The sequence below is a fragment of the Erpetoichthys calabaricus genome, chromosome 15 (genome assembly GCF_900747795.2).
Source record: "Erpetoichthys calabaricus chromosome 15, fErpCal1.3, whole genome shotgun sequence".
NCBI lineage: Eukaryota > Metazoa > Chordata > Cladistia > Polypteriformes > Polypteridae > Erpetoichthys > Erpetoichthys calabaricus.
This window is the reverse complement of record NC_041408.2, coordinates 37,676,845-37,704,400: the sequence shown is the minus strand read 5'-3', so window position 1 is coordinate 37,704,400 and position 27,556 is coordinate 37,676,845. Positions and strand designations below refer to the sequence as shown.

General features: G+C 37.7%; 1 protein-coding gene across 2 annotated transcripts in view; it reads left to right on the top strand.

Annotated features, from left to right (window-relative positions):
• The window catches only part of ints9 (integrator complex subunit 9), a 315,943-nt gene that overhangs the window by 274,150 nt on the left and 14,237 nt on the right, over positions 1-27,556 (top strand). For both annotated transcript variants that reach the window (XM_051919331.1, XM_051919332.1), the window contains exons 15-16: positions 1,379-1,477; positions 19,253-19,390. In XM_051919331.1, the coding sequence (XP_051775291.1) occupies positions 1,379-1,477; positions 19,253-19,390 (237 nt within the window). The remainder of the gene's footprint in view (positions 1-1,378; positions 1,478-19,252; positions 19,391-27,556) is intronic.

The following is a 27,556-nucleotide window of genomic DNA, read 5'->3' as shown; positions in this document are numbered from 1 at the left end:
TTTTGAAAAAGAGACAAATGTTTGTTTGCAGTGTTTGAATAACGTTCCTGTCTCTCTACAGCCTCCTGTGTTTCTGCGCAAATCTGTGACCCAAGCATGACATTCTAAAAATAACCATATAAACATATGGTTTCTACTTCGCGGATTTTCCTATTTCGCGGGTGGCTCTGGAACGCAACCCCCGCGATGGAGGAGGGATTACTGTATACCACTTTGTTATACTCATCCCTGTCTTTGTTATTTAGCCTGTTGTCAGTTTGTTGCTATAATATCATAATTATGCTCTGCTACATACAACTCCATACAACTTCACTTGTTTTATTTTTGATACTTCTAAAGGCAAACTTTTTAATGTGTTACTTGTTTTACTTTTTCACTTAGACTTTGGGCTGGAATTAACGTTACTATGCATTTTTATTTTTACACTATTGTTCTTTCATGTATAGTTCTAAACCTGGCCTGTTCTAAACTCACTGTCCCCCATACCCTAGTTTACAGAACCCTTGACTAACCTATTCATCTGCCTCCCCAACACATTGGTGCCCCTCCAATTCTGATGCAACCCATTGTGAGTGAAGAGGTTGTATATAAACTTGTACCATTATACCATACACCAAGATCTGAGCCACATGTTCAGCCTTCTAATCTCCTCACTCTTACCTGGGGTGGGTGCATGGTACAGGCAGAACTTCAGAGAAGACTACATTGTCAGTTTTGTTCCTCGCCCTGGCACTAAACTCTTTAATAGGCTACCCTACTGTATGTCATTTGTTCCAACATGGATAATGATAACTGGATCCACCCCTGCTCTTGCCAAGAGCCTGTCAAGCCTTACAAGGAAGTCTCCCACCTGTGCATCATGAAGGCATCCTTTTTCTTCATTCAACTAAATAGATGATTTTATTAACAAATGGTACAGAGTTAACAATAGGACATCATATATTTCTAGACACTTAACTTATTCAACATGTGGATGGACTGTTGGGAAAAAGCTTCTCTTCTCTCACTCTGAACAAGACTTTTGGCAGCAGTGATGTTTAACTGATACAGCATAGAAAAGAGCCCATTGTTGGGATGAATTGTGTCACGAAAGTTTTTTTTAGCTCTGGTTCGACATTGCTTGGTATAGATGTCCTGGAGGTTAATGAGTTCATACTCTGCAGTTTGTTCAGCTGATCGCACCACTCCCTGTAGAGCCTTCCTGTCCTTCTGCATGCAGTAGTAATATGAAGTCAAAGACTGAAATTGTTTTAAGACCTGATGACATGTTGTGGTAGGTCTCAAAGGTGTGCTCAAAACATATCAGTTGGAGTTGAGCTATATCAAAATAAATTTATACTGTTTTCTAGCAAATAATGTTTGTTTTTTTCACTTTCAGCTTGCAGATTCACTTATGCCAATTGAAATGAAGCCTGGCGTTTCTGTTGCAACCATCTCAGCTACGCTGCACTCAAAGGACAATAAGCATGTCTTGCAGGTAAGCATTGTTTAAAGCCATTAAAACAACTGTAAACTAATTGAAGTATGCTTTTGGAAAGATAGATATTGCATTTTATTTTTTGATTTAGTTCAAAGTATTACTGTACTTACATTTAACCTATAAATATGGATTCATCATAAACTGTGCCACATAAGAGTTTTGAAACCCCAATCATGTATCTTTAAATTCTTAAAAAAAAAAAGGGGGGGGGGGGGGGTATTCACATACTTAGTGCATTTTTAGAAAAAATATATGCGAATAATAAACAGAAAACAGTAGAGTAAGAATTAATTTATTAATTAATTTTTGCTGATGATGTTGTGATCTTCATGGGGTCAATAGAGGCTCTAATCGAGGCTCTTGAGAGACTGAGCGAGGAGTCTGAGTGTCTGGGCTTGCAAGCGTCCTGGATAAAAACCAAGCCCTCTTAGGCATAGCCATCAGCAGTGTGTCTGTCTGCGGAGAGAGTGTCGACCTTGTCGAGAGGTTTACTTACCTTGGCAGTGACATTCATGTCTCTTGTGACTCTTCCTATGAAGCCAGTAAACGGATTGGAAGAGCGAACGGGGGGTTCATGAGGTCACTGGAAAGGGGTGTGGTGATACTCCCAATATCTATGCAAAAGGACGAAGGTCCAAGTCTTTAGAGTCCTGGTGCTTCCTGTCTTGCTATATGGTTGCAAGACATGGGACGCTGTCCAGTGGGCTGAAACGATGACTGGACTCCTATGGTACTGTGTCTCTCTGGAGAATCCTTGGGTACCGCTGGTTTGACTTTGTGTCAAAGGAGCAGTTGCTTATGGAGTCCCGAATGAGGCACGTTACCTGCATTGTGAGGGAGCGTTAGTTACGGCACTATGGCCATGTAGCGCGATTCCCTGAGGGTGATCCAGCTCCCAGGATCCTCATTGTTGAGGACCCGAGTGGAGGGACTAGGCTCAGAGGTCGCCCACATAACACCTGGCTGCGGCAGATAGATGGTCATTTCCAGAGGGTGGGACTGAACCATGTTTCTGCCTGGGGGGTTGCCAACCGGGATCCTGAGCTGTTTTGTCATGTGGTGGATGCAGCAATGCACTGTTCCAGTGCATGCTCCCCAACTTGACTTGAAAAAAGCAATCACCAATGGTGTGAGAGCCTCTTTTCAATATAAAGATCCATATTACTAACCGAGAATGCTAAACCGGATGGACGCAGGGACATCCGGCCATGGGCCGTAACCGCAAAAAGACGTACTGCGCAGGCGCACCAAGAAATGAGGCGCCGCGAGAGGCGGACAAGACCACAGAAAAAAGGAGTCAAACGCAGGCGACGCACACAGCGCCGCACGAGCAAAACACCCCACACACACACACACACACACACACACAAGCAACGGACGGGACACACACAAAGAGAACGATTCAGCAAGCCCCTGGCACACAAAAAAAAAAGAGCCCACAACCCCCCCCCCCCCCCCCACACACACACACACACACACACACAAGCAACGGACGGGACACACACAAAGAGGAGGATTTAATCCCATTGCACACGAAACGGGACGCACACAAAGAGGAGGATTCAACAAGCCACAAGCACACAAAAAAAAAGAAGCCGCGAGCACCACACAAAGCCCATTGGACACGAAACGGGACAGACTACGGACATAGCACACGAAACGTACACAAAAACGACGATTCAGACCCACGACCACAGTAACATAAATAACAAATGACACACAAAGCCCCATTTCTAAATGAACCGTCCGTATTAAACATACGTCATCTCAACACGTTCACAATATGCAGCATAGGTAGATCTCATTACAATGAGGCACTATTAACCGTTCAACCGCAGAAAAGGCTCCATATTAACAGTGAGTGCGATCCTCCTTATTACTTATCCATATTTCTCACGCTCAAGAACAAACAAGTCATGAATTCACGATCACAGGTACAAAACGATACCGCTCGGATAACGGGACCAAACACAATTCACACTATGCAGCATAGGTGGATCTCATTACAATAAGGCACTATTAACCGTTCAACCGCAGAAAAGGCTCCATATTAACAGTGAGTGCAATACTCCTTATTACTTATCCATATTTCTAGAAGAAAAAATGTCTCGGCTCCAAAAACGCAAAGCTCAACTAAAGCTTCTAACTAACGATGTACCTAAAAGTAAAAACTTTATAAACTGCATTAGATCCTACAATAGTTCATTTGCTTTTGCATCTACCGGAGTAAATATCAGGCCAACAAAAGGCAATGGCCCATACTGCTTTCGCATATGTGCACAAATACTGCATCGCATTGGAACAGTGCACCCTGAAACAAATCAACAACGCAAATATGCACAAATCTACATCCTAGATCCACATGACGCAATCTATCAATCAAAGTGCTGCATCGCAACAGGCACGGATTCAAAACGAAACACCTCCCGTCTCAGACATACGTTAACGGCAAGGAAGGCTACAACGGGCTTCTCACACAGCACAGGCAAATCGATTACAGCTCCAAAACAACACGTCCCAAATACTACACATGCAACAACACGCCTCTCAAACAGCACAAGCAAAACATACACCAGGAAAATTCATTCGGATTAATGAATGTCATTTGCAATCATTGTCATTCAGTTCACTTCCCTGAAGAAACAACTGGCAATACAAGTAATACATTTACACGTTGTTGTCAAAAGGGTCAAATTAGACTGCCTCCTTTACATTCATATCCTGAATATCTACAGAAGCTTCTAACTAACGATGTACCTGAAAGTGAAATCTTTATCAACTGCATTAGATCCTACAAATCGGTATCCACTATGAACATTAACGGTGGCACTGCACGTGACATCCGTCTTGCAAAAATGTTAATTATTGATGAATGTACAATGGCATCCAGTCACTTAATCAACACCATTCATAAACTTCTACAAACGTTTATGAATAATAATATTCGCTTTGGAGGAAAGGTACTTTTATTAGGAGGAGATTTTAGACAGTGTTTAGCTATTCTTCCACATGCCATGCGATCAGCTATTGTTCAGTGCACCTTAAAATACGCAGACAATTGGCATTGCTTTCAAAGAATTAGTTACAGACAGATTTGGAACAGCAATCTCATTAGACCAAATGCCCCTTTTAAGACAACGCACTATATTACGTCCAAAAAATATTAATGTGGAAAACATAAATACCCAAGTCATTCCATTACTTCCTGAAGAGACACAACTCTTTCTAAGCTCTGACAAACTTGACTCTGATCACAACAATAACCATCTTCATTGACATTACAAGTTCTGACCTGGAATTACCTTTTACACTTAAACGGTGTGTACAAAGAAATTTTCAAATAAACCTTTACACTGTGCCACACACTTTATTGTTTGCTTTCTATTTGCATCATCTACACCTTCACACTATTCTAGATCTCATTCATACATCACGCTCTTTGTCATTCCCAACACCAGGGGTTGGCGAGCGAAGCGAGCAGGGGGGCGGAGCCCCCTAGTAAGAAAATAATTTAATTTGGCTTTAACCACACAGGTTATTGTAATACTCTAAAGCACAATCAAAAGACTTCAGGAAGATGGTTGTAAAATTCTCATGTCTGGAGTTTGCATGTAAAATGGTGGCAAAATATCAGTCTACTCTTAAGACAATAGTATGTGAATGGAGAAAAATTTTATAATGAGTCGAAAAAAAAATCACTACACAAGCATGACAACTTTTAAAACAGAACTGATAATACACACCCTAACATCTGAGAGGAGAGGACCACAGAGCAAAGAGAGGAAAAACAATGGTCCATAACCTGCTTTTAAGAAGACGGAGTGTCAATAATATTTTTTTTTAGGTTTCAGAATTTTTGAAGAACTATTTAGGACCTAGGAGCTGAGGGTAGGAGTTCATGGTTCCAAACTGACTTTATTGTCAGGGGCCTTTAATCAGTTTTTCACAAGATAGTATAAAAGTCAGGACTTAAAATGAGTATAAGAATTTGTAGAGAAGGTGGAAGAAAACAGAAGAGAATAGTGAAACTCCGCTTATCTTAACAATTTACCAATGCAAGAACATCACAAATCATAATGTGGGAGTGCCAGACTGGATGAAAGCCCAGGTGTCTTCAAATCTGATGCATCATCCAAAGGGCATAAGAAATGAGAGCCTCAAGTGTAGGGAAAAGAAACTTAAATTTTAGGGAGCCCAAGGGAAGAAAGAGGGTGAGGAGAGGACTAATTAATTGTGAGGATAGTTTAATAACCAGTCCCTCTCCAGATCAAAGGGACTGTCTGTGCCCAATTGAAGATTTGTTGTTCCGTTAAGAACACTCCACATGCAACCTGTTGTGCACTAAGGCATAGTGCTTAACAGAAGATCTTTTTGTTTTGTAGAGGGAGCGGAAAAGAAGAAATCTAATCCCTATATTTAAGAGGAGGTTAGAGAAGTGCATGACAGTAACATTTTAAGCAGAATAGAAATCTTTACTATTAATTACACTTGCCTACAACAAAATCTGGTATGTCATCTCTCATAAAAGCAACAATATATCAAATGAAAATAACTCACATTTTACATACTGTATACAAAAAAGAAAGAACAGTAAAATAATGAGCCGTAAGTAAATAGGTTCAGCCTTTGGATGTTATATTGTGTGAGTGAGTGTGTGCGATTCACTCAGTGATTAGATTGGTGCTTTGCTAGATGTTCACCAGGACTTGCTGAGGAAGTTGGGCCCGTTTCAGTTTCCTGCAAAAGCAGAGTCTCTGTTGGGCCTTCTTCGCTAGTCTTCATCAAGTAAGAAGTGTTAAGGGACCTTGTCTGCTCTTTTGTTATGTAAACCAAAAGGGACCAGCTTTCTACACATATTCCACTACTTCTCCATAAATGTAGAAATGGAGATGGTCTACTGTCTTAGTTCTGATGAGGTCTATGATCTTTTCCTTTGTTTTGGTGGTGTTTAGAACTAGTTTGTTGCCCATATACCACTCAGCCATATGTTCCACTTCATTCCTGTAGGCCACATCTTCCCCATCTGAAATTATTTCAACTATTTTGATGTCAGCATCTAATTTGATTATGGTATTGGAGTACTAATAATAGGTGAATGGAAGTGCAGTCATGGGTAAAGAGCATTGGGCTTAACACACAACCCTGTAGGGTTACCATGTTCAAGGTGAGAGTAGAATTGTGGTTCCCAATCCTGAGAAGCCATGGTCTTTTGAAATAGAAAGTTCATGACTCAAGAGCAGAGATGTGTCCAAACGTAGGTTGCCCAATTTATTGACAAGTTTGTGGGAGATTATGGTGTTAAATGCATAGCCACAAATAAAATCCTCACTAAGGTGTTTCTTTTTTTTTTTTTGTTTTTTTTTTGTTCTTTATTTCGCCTTATACAATTTCTTGTATTAGGAATTTGTTAGTTTTCGCATACCCCTTGGGGTCAGAGCGCATGGTCAGCCATTGTACAGCGCCCCTGGAGCAATTACAGGTTAAGGGTCTTGCTCAAGGGCCCAGCAGAGTAGGATCTCTTTTGGCAGTGACAGAGATTCAAACCGGCAACCTTCTGGATACCAGCACAGATCCTTAGCCTCAGAGCCACCACTCCGCTCTGTTGTGTTTGGCAGTTTTAGTAGTGTTCCTCCCTGTGTGGATAGCGCTTTGAGTACTGAGAAAAGCGCTATATAAATGTAATAAATTATTATTATTATTATTATTATATGAAGTGCAGTTAAGACTGCTTGCTCTGTGGAGTGATTTGCATGCTAGGCAAACTGGTGATAGTCCATATCTGAGGGGTTGATGGATCTAATGTGTGAGAACACCAATCTCTCTGAGCTTTTCATAATTATTGGTTTGAAAGCAACCAAGTGATAGTCATTTAAACACTTCACCGCCGACTTCTTGGACACTGGAGTGATGATGGGGGATTTAAGGGATGTTGAAACATTAGCTTATTGTAATGAAAGGTTGATTTGTACTTTCCTTTGATGTCCGTCTGGGAACTCCATCTAGGCCCACTGCTTTACTGGTAACATTTTTCTTCATTGTGTATATCCTTGGGCGATTCTATAGAATCAGTACTGCATATGGAGCAGTTAGGCCTTTAGAGTGACAAAACGGGCAAAGAACCGCTTCAGACCATCAGATACTTTGGTGTGATTGCTAAACTGCAGAATGCTGACCTTGTAATCCATCAGTTCCATTTAACATACTGCAGGGGTGATTCTTACAAAGTGTTTTTTTCGTTGTAATGCCTATATTTGCACTTAGCATCTTTGATGCCTCTCTTGAGGTTCCCTAGTGCTTCTCTGTAAGCTTGTTTGTCCCCTAACCTTAAAGTCTCATCTCATTCTTTAACACTAGAATCCCAGAAGCCTATGAAAAAAGTCGTAATGCCTGGCCACCTTAAATTTCCTCACACCTCCTCATCAGTGCCTTTTAATTGCAAATGTGTGGAATCAGCACTGGCAGCAGCCAGCCTGCTATCACATCCCCAACTGATGCAGCTGAAGTCAGACACAAAGTTCTCCCAGCTCAAGTCTGTTTATCTGGGTGTGAGGTGTCTGGAATTGTATGGGGTAAATAATATATCGTTATTATCGTGTCTACAACGATCAGTGTAAATATAGGATGACAGGAAATGCAAAGCAAGAAATGTTGAACAAATAACTGAAACAGAACATTTTTTCATGTTATAGTACTAATGACAAAATTTTGACATGAAATGTATAATGTGTGAAGACTGAAGTCCAGATATCAAATAAACACTTTCACAAAAGGTATAACAAAACAAGTGTGCTTTTATTCAAGAATATAACCAAAGTAAAAGAATGGGTTAGGGCATGAGGCAGACATGTCTGCTTGGCTGGTGCAGAGGTTAAGAACTACTGTCTCATAGTCAAAACAAGTGCACTTATATTCAAAAATATAACCAAAGAAAAAGAAATCGGTTTTGATGCTGACACGACCACTTGGGTGGTGCAGCAGTAAGAGCTGCTGACTTATAATCAAAAGATTGCAGGTTGGAACCCAGCCGCTAACAAGAATTACCATTTTGAGTAGTGAGCTGCTTTTATTGTTATTATTATAACATAAAAACATTCATTTGATTTGAGTCTGTAACAGCTGGTGTGATTTTTTTTTTTTTCTTCAGTATTATGCTCTCAGTCACGTTCACTCTTCCTCCGATCTGACACTGCTGTTTTCAAATAAAGACATGCTATAACAAAGGTGAACTCAGATGAGGGTGAAGGTTCTACATTGGAGAAAGAGAACAGAAGCCTTCCCGCAATAAACATCCTCTCACACATAAGAACAACACAGCTGCACCAAGTGTAAAGGCGAAAGATGGCACTGTTTGGATGCAGCAAGAGGTCAGGTGTCGTTCTGCCAGTGTATATTATTGGTCAGTCTGCCACGCATGTCCTTCAACGAAACAGCAGGGCATGCTGAGCTCGCCATGGTATTGTGCAAAGTTCTGTTTGTGATTATGTTTTGTGATGGTCTTTATATAAAAAACATTTATATGGTACTTATATAAATGCCACATCAAATGTTATTTACCCATTTACCTTGATTTATTTACTTATCTCCCTGCAGCGTAAAGTCACAAGTAGACTGCAGAGCTTCCTGTGTTTGACTTCAGTACGCAAATTACTTTAGCTACAGGTGGAATCTCCTGTTGCTACTCCTTATTCAGGAAAAGATCCCAGTCGTCCCACAGGAGAAAGACTTTCCAAGACTAAGGTCATAATGCTTATGAAACCATAAAAACAGTTGCGTAAAGTGCAACAGGAGCTTCCACCTGCAGCTAAAGTCATTCATGTAATAAAATAGCATTGTAGTTTGTGAACATGCCTGTGTCAATCAAACACTGGAAGCTCTGCAGTCTACTTGTGACTTTACACTGTAAGGAGATAAGTAAATAAATCAAGGTAAATAACATTTGATGTAGTTTTTATATAAGTAACATATAAATGTTTTTCATATAAAGACCATCACAAACAGAACTTTGCACAATACCTTGGCGAGCTCGGCATGCCTTGCTGTTTCGTTGAAGGACATGCATGGCAGATTGACTAATAATATATACTGGCAGGTCGACGCCCGACTTCTTGCTGCATCCAAACGGTGCCATCTTTCGCCTTTATGCCTGGTGCAGCTGCATTGTTCTTATGTGTGAGTGGACATTTCTTGCGGGGAGAGCTTCTGTTCTCTTTCTCCGATGTGGAACCGTCGAGTTCACCCCTGTTATAGCGCATCTTTATTTGAAAATAGCAGTGTCAGATCGGCGGGAGCATGAATGTGACTGAGAGAATAAAACTGGGGGGGAAAAAAGCTAACCTTTACAAGTACCATAAATTTACACTGGCTGTTAAGGACTCAAATCAAATGTATGTTTTTATTCTATAATATTAACAGTAAGAGCAGTTCACTACTCAAAATGGTAATTCTGGTTAGCAGCCGGGCTTGAACCCGCGACTTCTTCATTATAAGTCAGCAGCTCTTATCTTTGCACTACCTAAGCGGTTGTGTCAGCATCATACCCTAAACCGATTTAGTTTTCTTTGAATATATTATAGAATAAAAGTGCACTTGTCTTGTTCTACGTGTACCTTTTGTTAAAGTGTTTATTTGATATTTGGACTCCAGTCTTCACACATTATACACTTCATGTCAAAATTTTTTTGTTAGTACTGTAACATGAAAAAAGTTTGTTTTAGGTATGTGTTCAATATTTCTTGCATTTCCTATCATCCTACATTTACATGATCGTTGTATACATGGAACACACAAGAAATGCTTGTGTTCCAAATAACAATATATTATTTACCCTGTACAACTCTAGGCACCTCACACTGAGCTAAAAGACTTGAGCTGGGAGAACTTTTTACCCGAGTTGACTGCGGCACTGGGGGGATGGGATAGCAAGCTGCTTGTGCTGATCGACAAATTTCAAAAACAAAAGATGCTAATGGAGAGGTGCGAAGGAATTTAAGGTGGCCCAGGATTACGAGTTTTTTCATAGGCCTCATGGATTCTAGTGTTAAACACTGCTCAAGTGGAGAGTGCTCAAAGTTATGCAAACGTTATAATTTCTGCCAAAGTATAAAAATACCAACAAAAGATGAATCTCTTTTATCTTACAACATTCTTGCTTCCACCACACCACTCATTGAAAAGCTGGGATTAAATCGTGATGAACTTCAGCTTTTACTGTTTTTTCTGCCTCCATTTGGGTTATGCGCTTCTCTTTTTGTTTTCATGGTTCTCAATTTGTTTGTACAGTCCTCATTTTGTTTGCATTCTGCTCCATTTGCATTTGTTGTTTCTGATTCGTTTTTGTGTTTTCCAGTTTGTTTTTGCATTTTCTCATTTGTTTTTTGCACATTCAATTTGTTTTTGCAGTTTCTGATTTGTTTTTGTGTTTTCTCATTTGCTTCTGCATATTCAGTTTGGTTTTTTTTTTGTTTTCTCATTTGTTTTTGCGTTTCCAGTTTGTTTTTGCACATTCTGATTTGCTTTTGCATTTTTTGATTTGTGTTTGTGTTTCCAGTTTGTTTTTCTGTTTTCTGATTTGTTTTTGCATGATTTAGTTTGTTTTTGCACATTGCACTTCAGGGCCACCGTAATTCAGCAATCAGCAATCAATTGGCAAAAGGTGTGTAATAGTTCAGGTGAGGTGTGTTAACTGCTTTCTTTCTGTGTCATTCTACCTGCCACTGTAATGTGTTAGTGATTAGCGAAATGGACTTTGTTTTCAAATAGTTCAGTTGAGTGAAGGCAGTATGGTCAAAGTGCTTTCTTTCTGGGTCATGCTACCTGAAGAGTTCCGATTTTTTTTTTTTTTGTTCTGTTTTTGTTCAACAGTAAAATTAGACATATTTCCAGTAGATGTGTATCAATTTTTTCCTGTTTTTTTTTTCTGACACATTTACTGACACTTCTGTTGTGTTTGGAAGCTTATTCCAACATTTAGGGAAACCAGAATAACATTCTGTGCATTTTTAGTAAAATATTACTGAATTTTGCAGCTTATTCTGCTCTAACATACATGTACAACAAAACTATATTTCCTGTAAAAACTCTGGAAGAGAAATGTGTGCCCTTTATGTTTAGTGGTGGAATGTGAATGTTGAATGAAAGAAAGTGAAGTTACAGCTAGTTAAATCAAAGTAACAGAAAACAGATGAAAATGAGGCTGAGTTGAAAATGCTTACTTAAGAAGGTTTGGAGAGGTGCACTTGTTTCTTCATAGCTTACAAGCTAAGTTATTTGGTGTTCAGGTAAATGTGAGAGGTTTGTTATGCATTAACAGAGCTGGTCCAAAACAAAATCACAGTTTACTCAATATGGTGTCCTGTGCCCGATTAGTCTTTCTTCTTATTTTTTGTAGTGAAAAGTCAAGCAACATGACACCTTTTATTGGGTAACTAAAAATATTACAATATGCAAGCTTTCTAGGCAACTCAGGCCCCTTCTTCAGGCAAGATGTAATACAGAAACTGGAGTTTCCTGTGTTTATATACACACTAGGACAAGAAACAACATTGGTAAATCTTTAAGTGAGAAATCTTAAATGTAAAAAATTAATAGACTCCTTCAGGCTAGGGTTCATTTAACAAGAGAGAAGAACAATGTATAGTTAAGATCTTTAGATAAGATAACTGTCCAACAATGTCTTTTGAAGTTTCTAATGAGTTTTTCAATACAATGTGGATCTGTAGTCAGGTTGTCTGTGTCAGTCTGAGAGATGCAAACAGTCCTCATACCTGGCCATAAAACTCTTGTCTCTATTCAAACCATGTTGCAATGTGTTAAATTTTAGCATGAGTTTAACTTCCCATTCTTTTCTTTCTTGCTGTGTTCTGAAGTTGCCCATAAGTACTGTGACTTTAAAGTCCCTCTCACAGTTTTCAGTGGCTGTTGAAGTGGGCCACTACAGGAACATCTGTGTTGCCACGTTTAATGTGGAACCTGTGTAAATTCATTCTCTGGCAGAGTGTTTGTCCAGTTTCTCCCACATAGAGTGCAGTGTCAGGACATTTCATGCAGAGAATTAGGTACACCACATTAGATGATCTGCAGGAAAATGATCCCTTTATGTGGTTTTCTAGTCGGTAGTGTGGTATAACTAAACGGTCTGTATTATAAATGTGGGCACACGTTTTACATCTTTTCTGTAAGCAGGAAGATGTGCCATTTTCTGTTGGTTCACTTAGGGAGCTTTGGGCAATTAGTTGCTGAAGGTGTGGTGGTTGTCTGTATGCCATGAGGGGAGTTTCAGGAAATACATTTTTCACTGTTTGGTCATTGTTTAGCATTGGCTGAAGTTCTTTTATAATTTTTTGAAGTGCTTCAGGATGTGGGTTGTAGGTGACAACAAGTGGGATGCGGTTCTTGTTGTCTTTGTTTTTATGTTCCAGAAGGTTGTCTCTGAGTATGGCAGTAGCTCTTCTTATTTGAGTGTCTGTTGTTTTGGGAGTATAACCTTGTCTGATGAAATCTTGTCTGAGCTCCTGCAGTTGTTTATCCCGGTCTGTCAGGTCTGAGCAAATACGATTGTACCATATTGCTTGGCTGAAAATAATGGAGCACCTTATATGCTTGGGGTGGAAGCTATCACTTCTTAGATAGGTCCGTCTGTATGTTGGTTTGTGAAAAACAGAAGTTACAAGGGTGTTGTCTTTCAGTTGAACGGTGGTGTCAAGCAAGCTGACTTCTGTTTTTGAGTAATTCATCTTCAGCTTTATGTTGGGGTGAAAAGAATTATATTCGTTATGAAAATGGAGGAGGTCCTTCTCACTAGCAGTCCAGATTATGAAGATGTCATCTATGTAATGGAGATACAACATTGGTTTTAAGATGCACATTGACATGAAATCTTCCTTCAATTTTGCCATAAATATGTTTGCATAGTGAGGTGCAAACTGACAGTCCATTGCAGTCCCCATTTGTTGTAAGCAGAAATCTTGTCCAAAAGAGAATAAGTTATGTGTCAGAGTGAATTTTATCATTTCCATTACTGATTTTGTGGGTAAATCATGTTGTCTGATGTACGTTTCACATGCCAATATGCCATCATCATGGGGGATGTTTGTATAAAGTGCCTCAACATTCATTGTGGCCAGTAAGGTTCCCTCAGGTAAGGGGCCTATATCAGAGGTTTTTTTTAAGAAGTCAGTGGTGTCCTTGATATAGCTGGTTGTATTGCAGGTGAGGGGTTTAAGGATGTGCTCCACCAAACCTGAAACATTTTCTGTAAGGGAGCCAATTCCTGAGATTATAGGCCTTCCTGGGTTTCCTTCTTTGTGGATTTTAGGAAGCATCTAGAAGTAACCCATTTTGGGGTTCTCAGGAATTAAACTGTTTACATGATCCCTGATGTCAAGAGGAGAGCTACTTACTATCTTTTTTAGTTCCTTTTTGTAGAGATCTGTTGGGTCTTCTTGTAGTTTGTAATAATGCATAGTATTGGACAATTGTCTTTGTGCCTCCTGTATATAATCTGATGTGTTCATAATAACTAAGGCACCCCCTTTGTTTGCTGGTTTGATAATGATTTCTGTATTTTCCCTTAGTGAGTCTATGGCTCTCTGCTCATCCCCAGTAATGTTTTCTATCCGATTTTGCTGCCTGTTTAAGACCATGTTTTCACTCTTTGTTGGAAGCAGTCTATATAATTATCCAGGGTGGAGTTTCTGCCAGCTTCTGATGTCCATGTGGATTTATTGGTGGGGTTGTTGTAACTGCTTGTTGTTGGTTCCTGTGTGTTACCATTTTCTTTCTTGTGGAAAAATTCTTTGAGTTTTCTGAAGAATTCTTCCATAATATTGTTTTTTTGTATCATTATGCTGCTGCTGGAGTATCTGAATTTCCCCTTGGGATTAATAAAGTATCTATCTATCTATCTATCTATCTATCTATCTATCTATCTATCTATCTATCTATCTATATCACTGCAGAGTCTGATGTTGTCAATGGGCTTTGCAGGACAATATGAGAGTCCCTTTGTAAGTACTGAAATCTCTACTTCATTTGGTGTATAAGAGGAGAGATTAACAATGCAGGTCTGTTGCTCTTTGTTTTTTGCAATTAAGTGTCCAGCTTTCTCTCGTAGTCTATGCAGCTTTTTCTTTTTGTTGACAATAAGGAGTTTCTGGACTCTTTTGTAATAGAGATGGAGCTCCTTTACCATCTCCTACCTGTCATTTCCAAAGAGCAGGATGAGGTCTTGGATCTCTCTTTGCGTGTTCTTCTTGATGTTGTAGAAAATTTGGACTAAGTGGTTTCTTATCCTTGCAAATGTCCTAAAACAAAGTTGCTCCGCAAACCGAGTATTATGTGTAGGGGTGGGCGGTATGACCAAAATTCTATATCACGGTATTTTTCTAAATTATCCTGGTTTCACGGTATTTGACGGTATTTTTTTCCCATGCATGAGTGGATGTTAAACACATTTTCCACTGCAATTACTAGCTAAGAATAACCTATTCCACTGTCAAGAGCATTGTACATTGTACAAAAAAAACATTTTAATGTGCACACAAGTATTAATACAGGTTTGCATTGCCCCATAAAGTGATACTTTTCAAGGGGGTGGCACTAATGAAGAGAAGGAAATCACATTGCATGACAGATGCAGTCAAAATATAGAACCTTTTTATTTAACAAATTTTGCAAAAAACTTAAATTATAATTTTGACAACATATTTTCAACCATCCAAATAGGTATTTAGACTTAGGAAAATATCCAGACGTGCTTGTCAAAAGTTGTATTGCACTGAACATGTCTTAGAAAAGGAATAAATAAATTTTTTTTGTAAAACAACTACACTTTCTGTTAATGTTAACAATCTCTGTCCACTGACACGTTAAAGTGACTTTTTAAACAACTTTACCATCATTAAACTGCATAATATTTAAACTAATAAATAATAACAATAAAATAAATAATTGTATTATTACTGATAGTTGCACTATTACTTCAAGGCTTCAAAAGCCCAGGTGCATTACACAGTATTCACCAAATTAAAATAAAATAAAACAAGTGCAACCTTGGTGATGACATCTTTACCAACTTAACTATCATTTAGGCAAACTGCATTAATATGGACCTTGCTTCAAGCTAAGCTATATACATAAATAATACAACTGCAACTTGCATTTATAATTGTATTTGTGGTATAGCCCTACGGAATCGTATTAGGGCCACTGTGAAGAAAAAAAAAAATACAGACACAGGGAAGAAAAAAAAAAAAACTATACGTCGAGAATAAAGTCGACATTTCCACTCTATTCTCATAGTTTACTGTATAATTAAAGTAGAATGTCGTAAACTAAACTTCATCCTAAAATCATTGTTTGATTTACTAGATTTTCTCAAACCCCGTCATAAGTTAATGTAGCACATTAAATGCTTTGTGTTGTGTTCCTCGACCCAGTTGTTATTCACTACGCTCCTTAAACTGACTTCCTCCGCACTAATAGACAGCGATCACCATACAGAATCCATTCACTGTATGATATTCCTGCTCTCTGAAAATTTAGAATTTATATCAAGTATTTATCTTGGCATTCTAAATGTTCAGAGAGCATAAATATCATGTGAATGGATTCTGTGCGGCGATCGCTGCCATTGCCTCCTCTTAGTGCAGAGGAAGTCAGTTTAAGAAGCTCAGGGAACACTTAACACAAAGCATTTAATGTGCTATATAACTTATGACGGGGTTTGAGAAAATCTAGTAAATTAAATACTCATTTTACGATGAAGTTTAGTTTACGATGTTCTACTTTAATGACAAAGTACGAGAATAAGGTCAACATGTCGTCACAATATTACACAGTACCCAGGTACATTACACTGTATTGAAAAATAAAACAAGTACAACTTGGCTTGCAGTATTATCCAGTAGTATAGAAACAGTATTTACACATCTGACCTTTTAAAACTAAAGCATTTCCAGGCGACAAGATGTAACTGCTTTTTTTCGGCTCTCTGTCCATTTTCACCGCGCGGCATACCTATGCTACCGCCCACTATTTGGTGGTGTAGCAGTGAAAAAGAGCCCTAGTGCAACAAATCTGTGTTTAGCGGTGTAGCAGTGAAAAAGGTCCCCACTTGAACAGTTTCCCGCTGCGCCACGTTCCGAACGTCGTTTAGGCAATTTAAACCGGTGTTGCGGTATAAGAAAAATCCATATCATAAAAAAAATAATAAACAGTTTTTGGTATGAACCGGTATACCTCCCAACACTAATTATGTGTATGGTTGGATTCCTTGTCATGATGCCTTAAGATAAGATTTTCCTTTTTGCATTTCGTTAAGAAGAAGATGTCGCTGTCCATGTGTGCCAGTTTCTTCCACCAGGTCTTCAATTCCATGTAGTAGCGGTACATTTCGGTGTCTTGTATGTCTGTAGTACTAGAGTGTTGTACCGTTTTAGCCATTATGAATGTAGTGAAAAGTCAAGCAAAATGACACCTTTTATTGGCTGACTAAAAAGATTACGATATGCAAGCTTTCGAGGCAACTCAGGCCCCTTCTTCAGGCAAGATGTAATACAGAAACTGGAGTTCCCTGTGTTTATATACACATTAGGACAAGAAAAAACATTGGTAAACCTTTAAGTGAGAAATCTTGAATGTAAAAAATTAAGCAATAGTAAGAACATAAGTTTCACAAACAGGGGGAGACAATTCAGTCCATCAAGCTCATCACATTAGCGGCTAGCTAAGCTGTCCCAATATTTTATACAGATATTTTTCAAATGTAGTCAAGGTTTCTGCTCCAGCTGAATGACTTTGTTGTTTATTGTGTGTTTGTGTGAAGTGATTTAAATCATGTTTTTTTTTACAAAAGATTATAAAATGTTACCGTGCATGGATGTGGATGCCTTTATAAGCCCCTTAATAGACAAACTCCCTGTCCCACTCCAGGAATGATTGTCCCATTCAACTCACTGTTCATGCAGATTTACCCATGATCTGAACATGTAATATTTTATAATTGTTTTTTGTGATACTATATATAATCAGGTATAAGTTGGGTCTTGAAACCCAAAAAATCAATCATATAATCAGACCCCGACTTGTACGTCCGTTCAAAAATGCAACAGTTTTTTTTTTTTTTGTTTGTTTTTTTTTTTTTTTACACATCTTCTTGCCTCCTCCAATCTCACATCAGTTTCTCAGACGCATCGAATGTTGTTGTAGCAATGCAGTCACCAATTTCTTTCGCTGCTTCAACAACGTTTAATTTAAAACCAGCTGCATATTTTCTTCTGATCGAATCCTCCATCGTAGATAAGGGATGCTCTTATGATAAAGGTGTATGAGGGTGTGAGATACATAAAACACAAAACAGTGCAGATGTTGCTTTGGAATAGTTTGGGTATTACCATGTGGTCACATTGGCACAATAGAGAGAGAAAGAGAGGCTAGGAGTACGCGCTGATACAGTGCATTGCTGCACCCACATAGAAAAAAAGGCAGTGTGCTCCGTGGTTACTTTCTCAGGTGGGCGTTAGCATATCATAATCCCTTGTACCAATATCGTGCGTTTTCTGCATTCGACTTATACGACCGACATTATAAAATACAAGAAATTATACTGTAAAATCAAGTCCCGACTTATCCGTGGGAGAACTCATCCGCGAGTATATATGGTATATGGGATTATTTGTGTTTCTGATTGAATAGACTTTTTAAATTCCTTCTTTTTGTTTTACTGAAATGTATTTTTCATTGTCATATGGTAACACTTTTTTTGTGATGTATTTTTTGGAACAAATAAAACCTAAAAAAACAGAATTTATAATGCTGCCTCTGTGAATATTTAAGTGAAGACAAGTTAATCTTAATTTGAAAACATCCATCCATCCATCCATTTTCCAACCTGCTGAATCTGAACACAGGGTCACGGGGGTCTGCTGGAGCCAATCCCAGCCAACACAGGGCATAAGGCAGGAACCAATCCTGGGCAGGGTGCCAACCCACCGCAGGACACACACTAGGGCCAATTTAGAATCGCCAATCCACCTAACCCGCATGTCTTTGGACCGTGGGAGGAAACCGGAGCGCCCGGAGGAAACCCACGCAGACACGGGGAGAACATGCAAACTCCACGCAGGGAGGACCCGGGAAGCGAACCCAGGTCTCCCAACTGCGAGGCAGCAGCGCTACCCACTGCGCCACCGTGCCGCCCTCTAATTTGAAAACACTTTTTTGCTAAATTCAGTTTTGAATGAAGTCTACGAATTCAAAAGTTTTGCTTGATTATAATGTAACATCTTGTATCAGAACTGCAAAGGATTTCAAATCGCCTAGATATGTCAAAGTGATATGTGGTTCGTTATAAGAATAACTCCTAAGTTTACCTTTTTAGCTAATATTTGTAGTTTCTGGAAGGAATCTAGTCACATATTGGAATATCAGCATTACACAGTCTGTGTGTCATACACAAGTGCTCATGGACTGTTAACTCTTTCATAATTACACTTTTAATTTAACTCGTTCTGTCCAAAATATATACTTTTTATGAACCATGAAATGCCTGCTGCAAGAGTTCTAAAAGAATATTGTTTGTCTTAAATTGTAAGTGTTAAAGTGCACTTGTACTGTATATAGTAGAAAGCTTCATTTAGTAAACCACAGGTAAAATACTCTGAATTATAAACTGCAAAAGTCATTGAGTTTTCTTTTAAGAATTTTTTTTTATTGTTCAAATATAAAATTCATTTTGCCGGACTGCTGTTAAAATAATTGTATCCCTTATTTTAGCCTCCTCTTAAAACAATGGTTCCCCCACTTTCTAAGAAGAGAAAGCGTGTGATTGAAGAATCCACTGAACTCAAAGCACCTAAACCATTGCTTAGTGGAACAATACCAGTTGAGTTGTTTCTGGCTACTCTGCATAAGGTATCTATATTTTTTGTAACTCCTTTAATATAATTCAAATTTTTAGTTTCCAAGTATATTGTATGTTTGTAATCCCATTTGGCTGGAAATGTGTTCATCCTCTTTAATAATAATAGTAATACATTTTATTTATATAGCAACTTCCATCTTAGGCTCTTGGCCATTCTTTTAAACTGTGCAACACACAGATGACCTTTTCAGGAGTTTTTAAAGTGTATAGAAGTATTGGTGTCATGCTGTTCCAAGTTGTTGGCTGACAGTGGTAGACGCACATCATTAGAAACATATAAATTATATACTGCATGCTGATCTCATGCTTATTTGGTTGTTTGACCTGAGACCTGAATGTTAAATGTTACTTCAGTGTGAATGTTAATTAAAATACCTAATAACTTTGCTTATGTTAATCACTAAGGGACCATGCAGTATTTTCTACAGTTTGTTGTCTCTTTTAGCTGTTTTGCTGTTTTTTTAACTGTTCAAGAGCAAAGCACATTTTGAGTGGAGGGTGTGTTTTAAACTCTGAAAAGTGTGCAGATAATTGAAAGCAACCACAGCTGTGACAGCAGCAGGCGTAGTGCAGCAGAAGAGTTCAGATAGTAAGTAAATAATTAATTAGTGCTGTATCCGCTGATAGTAATTATTTAAGTTTTTCAGAACAAAGAGTACATTAAAGTATGAAAAAAGAACACTTCTTGATTAGTAAACAATCACACTCAAGCCAGTGATCTTCTGCAATAGGAAGCAAAGCCAAAGAGCACAATTAATACTAGAATCCTTGAGGCCTATGAAAAAAGTTGTAATCCTGGGCCACCTTAAATTCTTTCTCACCTCCTCATCAGTGTCTTTGTTTTGCAAATGTGTCAATCAGCACAAGTAGCAAGCAGTCTGCTATCCCATCCTATCCCAAGAGCAGCTCAAGTCGGACAAAAGTTCTTCCATTATTTGGAACATATGCATTTCCTTGGCGAGCTCTGTAAGCCCTGCTGTTTCGTTGAAGGACATGTGTGTGGCAGATGCCATCTTTTGCCTTTACACCTGGTGCAACTGCATTCTAAAATGTGTGACTGAATGTTTTTTCGAGAGTTCACCTCTGTTACACCAAGTCTTCATTTGAAAACTAACAGTGTCAGATCGGGGGGAGCATGAACATGACTGAAAGAATAAAACTGAATGATAATAAAAAAAAACAAAAAACACTAACCTTAACAAGTACCATAAATTTACACCGACTGTTACAGACTCAAATCAAATGCATGTTTTTATTCTATAGTAGTAACAATAAGAGCAGCTCACTACTCAAAACAATAAATGCAGGAAGGACCCGGAATTGAACCCACAGTCTCTTGATTATGAGACAGACGTTTTACCTCTGCACTAGCTGAACATTTGTGTTCGCATCATACATTAACCCAATTTCTTTTTCTTCGGTTATATTCTTGAATAAAAACATCAACATTTTGTCATTAGTTCTATAGCATGAAAAAATGTTCTGTTCTACTTGTGTGTTCAACATTTGCCTTGCATTTCATGTCATCCTACATTTACCCAGATCGTTGTAGAAATGGAACACACATGAAATGCATATGTTCCAAATAATGATATATTGTTTACCCTATACAATTCTAGGCACTTCACAACCAGATAAACAGAATTGAGATGGGAGAACTTCAGCTGTGTCAATGTGGGGGTGATGGGATAGCAGGCTGCTTGAGCTCATAGATTTGCAAAACAAAAATGCTGATTGAGGAGGTGTGAAGGAATTTAAGGTGGACCAGGATTACGACTTTTTTTGTGTGTTAAGGGTGCAGAAAACATTTAAATGTATTGTATTAATAGTTGCATTGAGCTAAAAAGGATGCATGGAAGAAAATAAAAAAAAAACAAAAAAAAAACGATAGTCACCTAGGAAAACAAACAGAAGTAAGGGAAAGTTTACTACATTTAAGGTACATTAAAGTGCATAAATAGCAGTGTGAAAAGACGTGAAGACTTAAGGAAATACATCAGCATTCTGTATGATGTGGTTGTTTTCATAAGTTGGTTTTGACAAGGCCTGTGTTCAGCAGGTGAACATATGCATTAGATGCCATCTAATCCAACACCTTGAGTTTAGGGTTATTGAACTAACTACAAGAGGTGGTGCCTAGCCTGCATTGAAGTACAAAATTAGCCAGTCTTGCCCAGGTGTCCCTTAGCTTGATTTTATTTGCAGTTTCTCTAAAGCAGTGACACCTTTAAGGATTATAATGGTTTGTCTCTCTTTCTTGGTAAATTGTCTTTTTTCGCAATACAATAGTACAAATTACTTTGGTCACAATTGTATAGCAATTCCTCTCCAAATGCAGGTGCAGAGTGCTGTGAGAGCTCTCAAGGAAAACTGCAAGAATAGATTATACCACTCACTAAATATATAACTATTACATATGAGGATACATATTTGTGCAAATACATCAAACACAAAGTAGAAACTACTAACATAAATAAAAATCAGCAATATCTGACCATCAGTAAATTGTAGAACCACGGCTAAATTGTAAAAAAGAAGTCACACAAACCAGACCCAGCCAGTGTCCTGGAGATCTTGGTCAATAAGCTGCCTCCCCTTTACTGGCTATTCCATAGCAGAGTCAGAGCTGGACTGGCCTATCTAATAAAAGGATCCTTCTACCCAATGATTAAAGTGCTGCTTCATCTTAATTTTCCATAGACGGGAAAACACTTGGAAGTAGAGCAATGGCACCAATTGCCACATAAGGTTACGTGGAAGAGAAACAGAATAATTTGTTTCTTAGGGACAATACCAATCACAGATTTCCTATTACTGAATTGTCCAATTCCAATGCCTATGAAAAACTTTTTACACTAAACTTACTCATAACCAGACATGTAGATGTCTTATGTTTAATATTAAAGTGTTAACTTTGGTATTTTTATATTTAAACTATAGATCACAGGTGTTACCTGTTAATTTATTATTGACAAAATGAAATTCTGTAGGCTTATTATTGTACAGTGAACATACAAATACTAAAATAAAATGACCTTAACATACATACTATTTATATAATAAAATCTGTACAGAAAATGATTATTCACAATACATATGGCATAAAAGAAAATAAAATGGTTCTTATAATTACAATCTCCCATATTGTTTATTTTTTTTGTAATGTGCTTATCTAAACAAAACTTAATTTTTAAAAATTTTAATCTGCTCAGTATTTGTCTAGCAAATATGTATGTATGTGTGTGTGTGTGTGTGTATATATATATATATATATATATATATATATATATATATATATATATATATATATATATATATATATATATATATATATAAAATAAAATATATTCTCGTACATTCAGTTAATTTATATTGGCATTTAACACTGCTTCAATGTAAATATACATGCAGTTACAGTTTTGAATCAACTTTAATCATTAACTGCACTACAGCTTTTTTGCTGTTAAAATATACATTTATTATATTTATACAGGTTTTTTGTTTTTTTTACAGTATACCAGCTAGACATTCAGCATGCCAAATTCTTGAGGTGTAGTTATAAATATGTATTACCATTTTAATTATGTAGTACTTGTTTCTTACCAACCCCTATACTGTATGGCACACACAAACAAATAATAAACACAGTAAAAAAACCTTTTCAAAAAGCCACAAATCTATCATATGTTCTTAAGATGCTGATCAAGAAGATACAACACTAACCTGCTTTACTAGTTTACAAGTAAAATAGACACATTTTGATTTTTAAGTCAACAAGCCATTATTTACTAAATAGTAATTTGAAGTTCTTTATCTTTTTCTAAATGAAAAAGTATGTTTCTGTACTAAACACAAACTCACCATCCAAGCTCAGACAGGCAGTGTCAGTTTTAATTAAAGGACAATATTAAAAGGTCAGGATTCAGTAACGTAGCTTTTATTGTTGTTTATCTAATTGTACAGAATGACTCTTCCAATTCATTTTTCTCACTCCACATTCTTTAATGTAAAGGCTGGTATTCCAGTCTTCTCTGTCTCTCTCTCTCTGATAAAGTCCACCTTGCTGTTCTTTGCCGTTCCAAAAGAAAGCAAAGTAGATAAAAAATATTGGGTTTTATGAACTTAGGCTGATTTAGATTGGTGACCACCAATCGGAGCATCATTAAATCAAATCTAATGATTTTAATTTCTAAGTGTATAATACTTTTATTTACATTAAATTTCATCTGTTACAAATCTACCCAAGCCTGTATGCTGTCCAATCATTACCCTCTGTAATGATTCAGTGGATTCTGTATAATGTTATCAATCCACCTAGCTTAGTATCACCTGTAAACTTAACCCACTTGTTGTTTATATTCCTATCCAATATAAAATCCTAAGCCTAAAAGTGCAACAATTTTATGTGATGTTTTTGTCACAATTTAAATCAGGCTTATTTTAAAACCTACATATATATGTTTGGCATCATTCTTTTCAGAATTTATCAAACTTTAATATGATGTTGTTAGATTTTCAGATTCTTATTCTGTTTTTAAATTATAAACTAAAAAATATCAAAACTCATATCCCGCAAGATGAGACTTTGTGCCAACAGATTTAACCACGCCCGGGTCCAGAAATAAAAGACAAAGAGTAGATGACAAAGACAGCTGCTGTACAGGCTTTTAAACATTCAAAGTACTGCGCGAGATGCAGATCATGCGGCATGGCAGAGTAGGCAAGGGGGTTGGCAAGCAGGGGTTAAGCCCCCTAGTGTGTGTGTGTGTGTATATATATATATATATATATATATATATATATATATATATATATATATATATATATATATATATACATATATAATATTACAAAATCCTTCAACAAGACTTTTTTGAAGAGAGATTTTTTCAAGTCCTGCAAGACAAGACTTTTGCCTTGAGATTTTTTCAAGTCACGCCCTCCTCTCAAACATTTTCAAACAAGACCATAGTCCTCTAGCACTGAGAAACGAGGGAGTCAAACGAATTAACACCAAAAATGACGATCGGTTACACGGCAAAAAGGTTAAATGTATCCAAAAATGTACATCGGTTACATGGCATATTGGTTAAATGCGTTTCAATAGACTGTGCTGAAACGGTGGTGATCATGCAGAAGATGAAAACAACAACTTACAATATCCCGAAGAATATCTACAACCATTAGCAACGTCCTATCTTCCAACGCATGAATTACTGGAGAAAGAAGGATGTATCCAAGAAAGATAATGTAGTACATGTTCGGCGGATAACATTACAAAACAAAGGAGATTTTGATATGCCATTCAAATTAAAACTTTAACAGTTTCCCATTAGAATAGCTTTTGCAAAGACAACAAATCTCAGAGCCAAACGAAATTCAATCACTGGCAGTTATACGTTGTGTTGATGCATATGTAACAAATCCCATGAAAATAAAAATCTGTTTAAATTGTACATCCGCATCCCCATATGAGAGTGGCAGAACCGCAAAGAGGCTAGCGCGTAGCAGAGGCTAAGGGGTTGGCAAGCAAAGCAAGCAGGGGGCGTGTGTGTGTGTATGTGTATATATATATATATATATATATATATATATATATATATATATATATATATATATATATATATATATATATAGTCAGTCATTTTCCAACCCGTTAATATGTTAAAAACCCCTAATGGACACCACTGTTGATATCATTTAATTCTGATAAGGTTATTGCACCATAACCTTACGTTTTGTGTGTTTTAGGTTGTTCTGCACCCATCTACACACTACACTGGTGAACTCCCACTTCTTTTAGTTTGATGCCCAACCTCTTGTATAGGATGTGCTTTCTGAAAATCATTAAATAATATTATATACACCACTCTGATACCCATTTGTTGCATCCTTGTAGAATTCCAGCATGTTCGTAAAATATGACCATCTGAAACTATGCTGACTGCTAAGTAAACCCCCTGTTCTTGCCATGTGATGCTTAATACTTTCCTTAATAGTTCCTTCCATTAATTTACTTGTGTTGCATGTTACGTTTACTGGCATATAGTTGCTTGGATCTGCAAAATCACCCTTTTTTATATATTGGGACAATATTTGCCATTTTCCGTTCGTAGGAGTTTCCCCATTGTGCAGTGACTTCCTAAAAATGTGTGTCCTGGTTTTATATATTGTGAGCAGGGGGGCTGAATGCACCCCTAGGAGACACGGACGCTCCTAAAAAAAAAAAAAAAAAAAACCCTCTTAACACTGATAGAGTACCTTCACTTTGCTCCCTTACTTGCTGGGCTTACTTGCGGCTGCTCTGTCGCGTGATATGTTTCTCGCACGGTGGTACGCATACTTAAAAGCCTGAACAGCACCTTTTGGCTGACTGCTTTGTTTCTCTCTCCCCCAGACATCCTCTGCTCCTGTTGGGGGTTCCGCTCCCGTTGTGCTCCTCTATGATGTTTGTCTATTCTTTAATCAAGAACTAACTGCATACTGCACTCGTTTTGCTTCTGAAAGAGACATGTTTGTTTGAAGTGTTTGAATAAAGTTCCTGTCTCTACAATCTCCTGTGTTTCTGTGCAATTCTGTGACCCAAGCGTGGCAATATTTACTCACTAACCTCCCTAAGCACTGGTGATTTGTTACATTTCAGTCTATTTATTCTAAGCAGTACTTCTCCCTCTGCTATTTTCAAATCACCAAGTACCTCCTTAATAGTCCCTGTTACGGCAGGGAGATTATCCCCTTCTTCACATATGAAAACGTCAAGAAGGTTTATAGCATTTGCTATTGCACTGTCTGCATTTTATGTCCCTTTTACTGTTCCTGATACACTTCACCTCCTCCTTAAACAGTAATTTCAGTATTTTTCAAGTCAAAGTTAATAATATAATACATTTTATTTATATAGCACCTTTCCCATGTTTAAGGAAGTTATTTCTTCACAATCAATAGACCATTGGGACAATCTAGATGAGAACAGGCCATTCAGCCCAACAAAGCTTGCCAGTCCTATCCATTCAATTCTTCTAAAAAAAACATCAACTCTAGTTTTGAAAGTTCCAAAGTCTTACTATCTACCACACTACTTGCTAGCCTTTTCCAAGTGTCTATGGTTCTCTGTCTAAAGAAAAACTTTTTAATGTTTGTGCAAAATTTCCCCTTAACACTAGAATCCCTGAAGCCTATGAAAAAAGTTGTAATGATGGACCACCTTATATTCCTTCGCATCTCTTCATCAGTGCCTTTGTTTTGTAAATGTGTCAGTCGGCACAAGCAGCCTGCTATCCTATCCCCCCCACCGATGCTGCTGAAGTTCTCCCAGCTCAAGTCTGTTTATCTGGGAGTGAGGTGCCTTGAGTTGTATAGGGTAAACAATATATCGTTATTTGGATTACATACATTTTATGTGTGTTCCATTTCTACAACGATCTGTGAAAGTAGTATGAAAGGAAATGCGAGGGAAGAAATGCTGAACACATACCTAAAGCAGAAACTTTTTCCATGTTACACTTCATGTCATTATTAATATATAATGTGTGAAGACTTTAGTCCAAATATCAAATGAACACATGCACTATTATACGAGAATTTAACCAAAGTAAAAAAAAAATAAATAATTCAGTTTACATGAAGTTGTCAATGAGTTACAGAAAGTTTATATGTGTTCTTGGATGGTGCAGAGATAAGAAATGTTGCCTTATAACCAAAAGGTTCCGGGTTTGAGTCTGGGCGCTCCACGTTTTGAGTAGTGAGCTGCAATTATTATTACTATAATATAATAAAAATGTACATTTGATTTGAGTCTCACACCCAGTGTAAATTTTGGCTACTTGTAAAAGTTTTTTTTTTTAATTCAGTTTTATTCTGTCAGTGATATTGGCATGGTACAGCAAACAACAAACTTGCCTCTCCCTCTCTGAGCTGATCACGTTTATCTCCATTCTTTTCACAAAAGCAGCGAAGACCATAGTTGGTGGTGTGGTTGATGCCTGCTCAGAACAATTTGCTGTACTGACAATCAAAGATACAATGTCCCGTGACCGCGATCAGACTATCATTCTGCATTTGCACATGGACAACAAAGACACCTGTGCAGAACGTGTGAAAATCGACAGATTTGCTGCCATCTCGTACATCTGGCAACGTTTTGTTGAGAGCTGTGT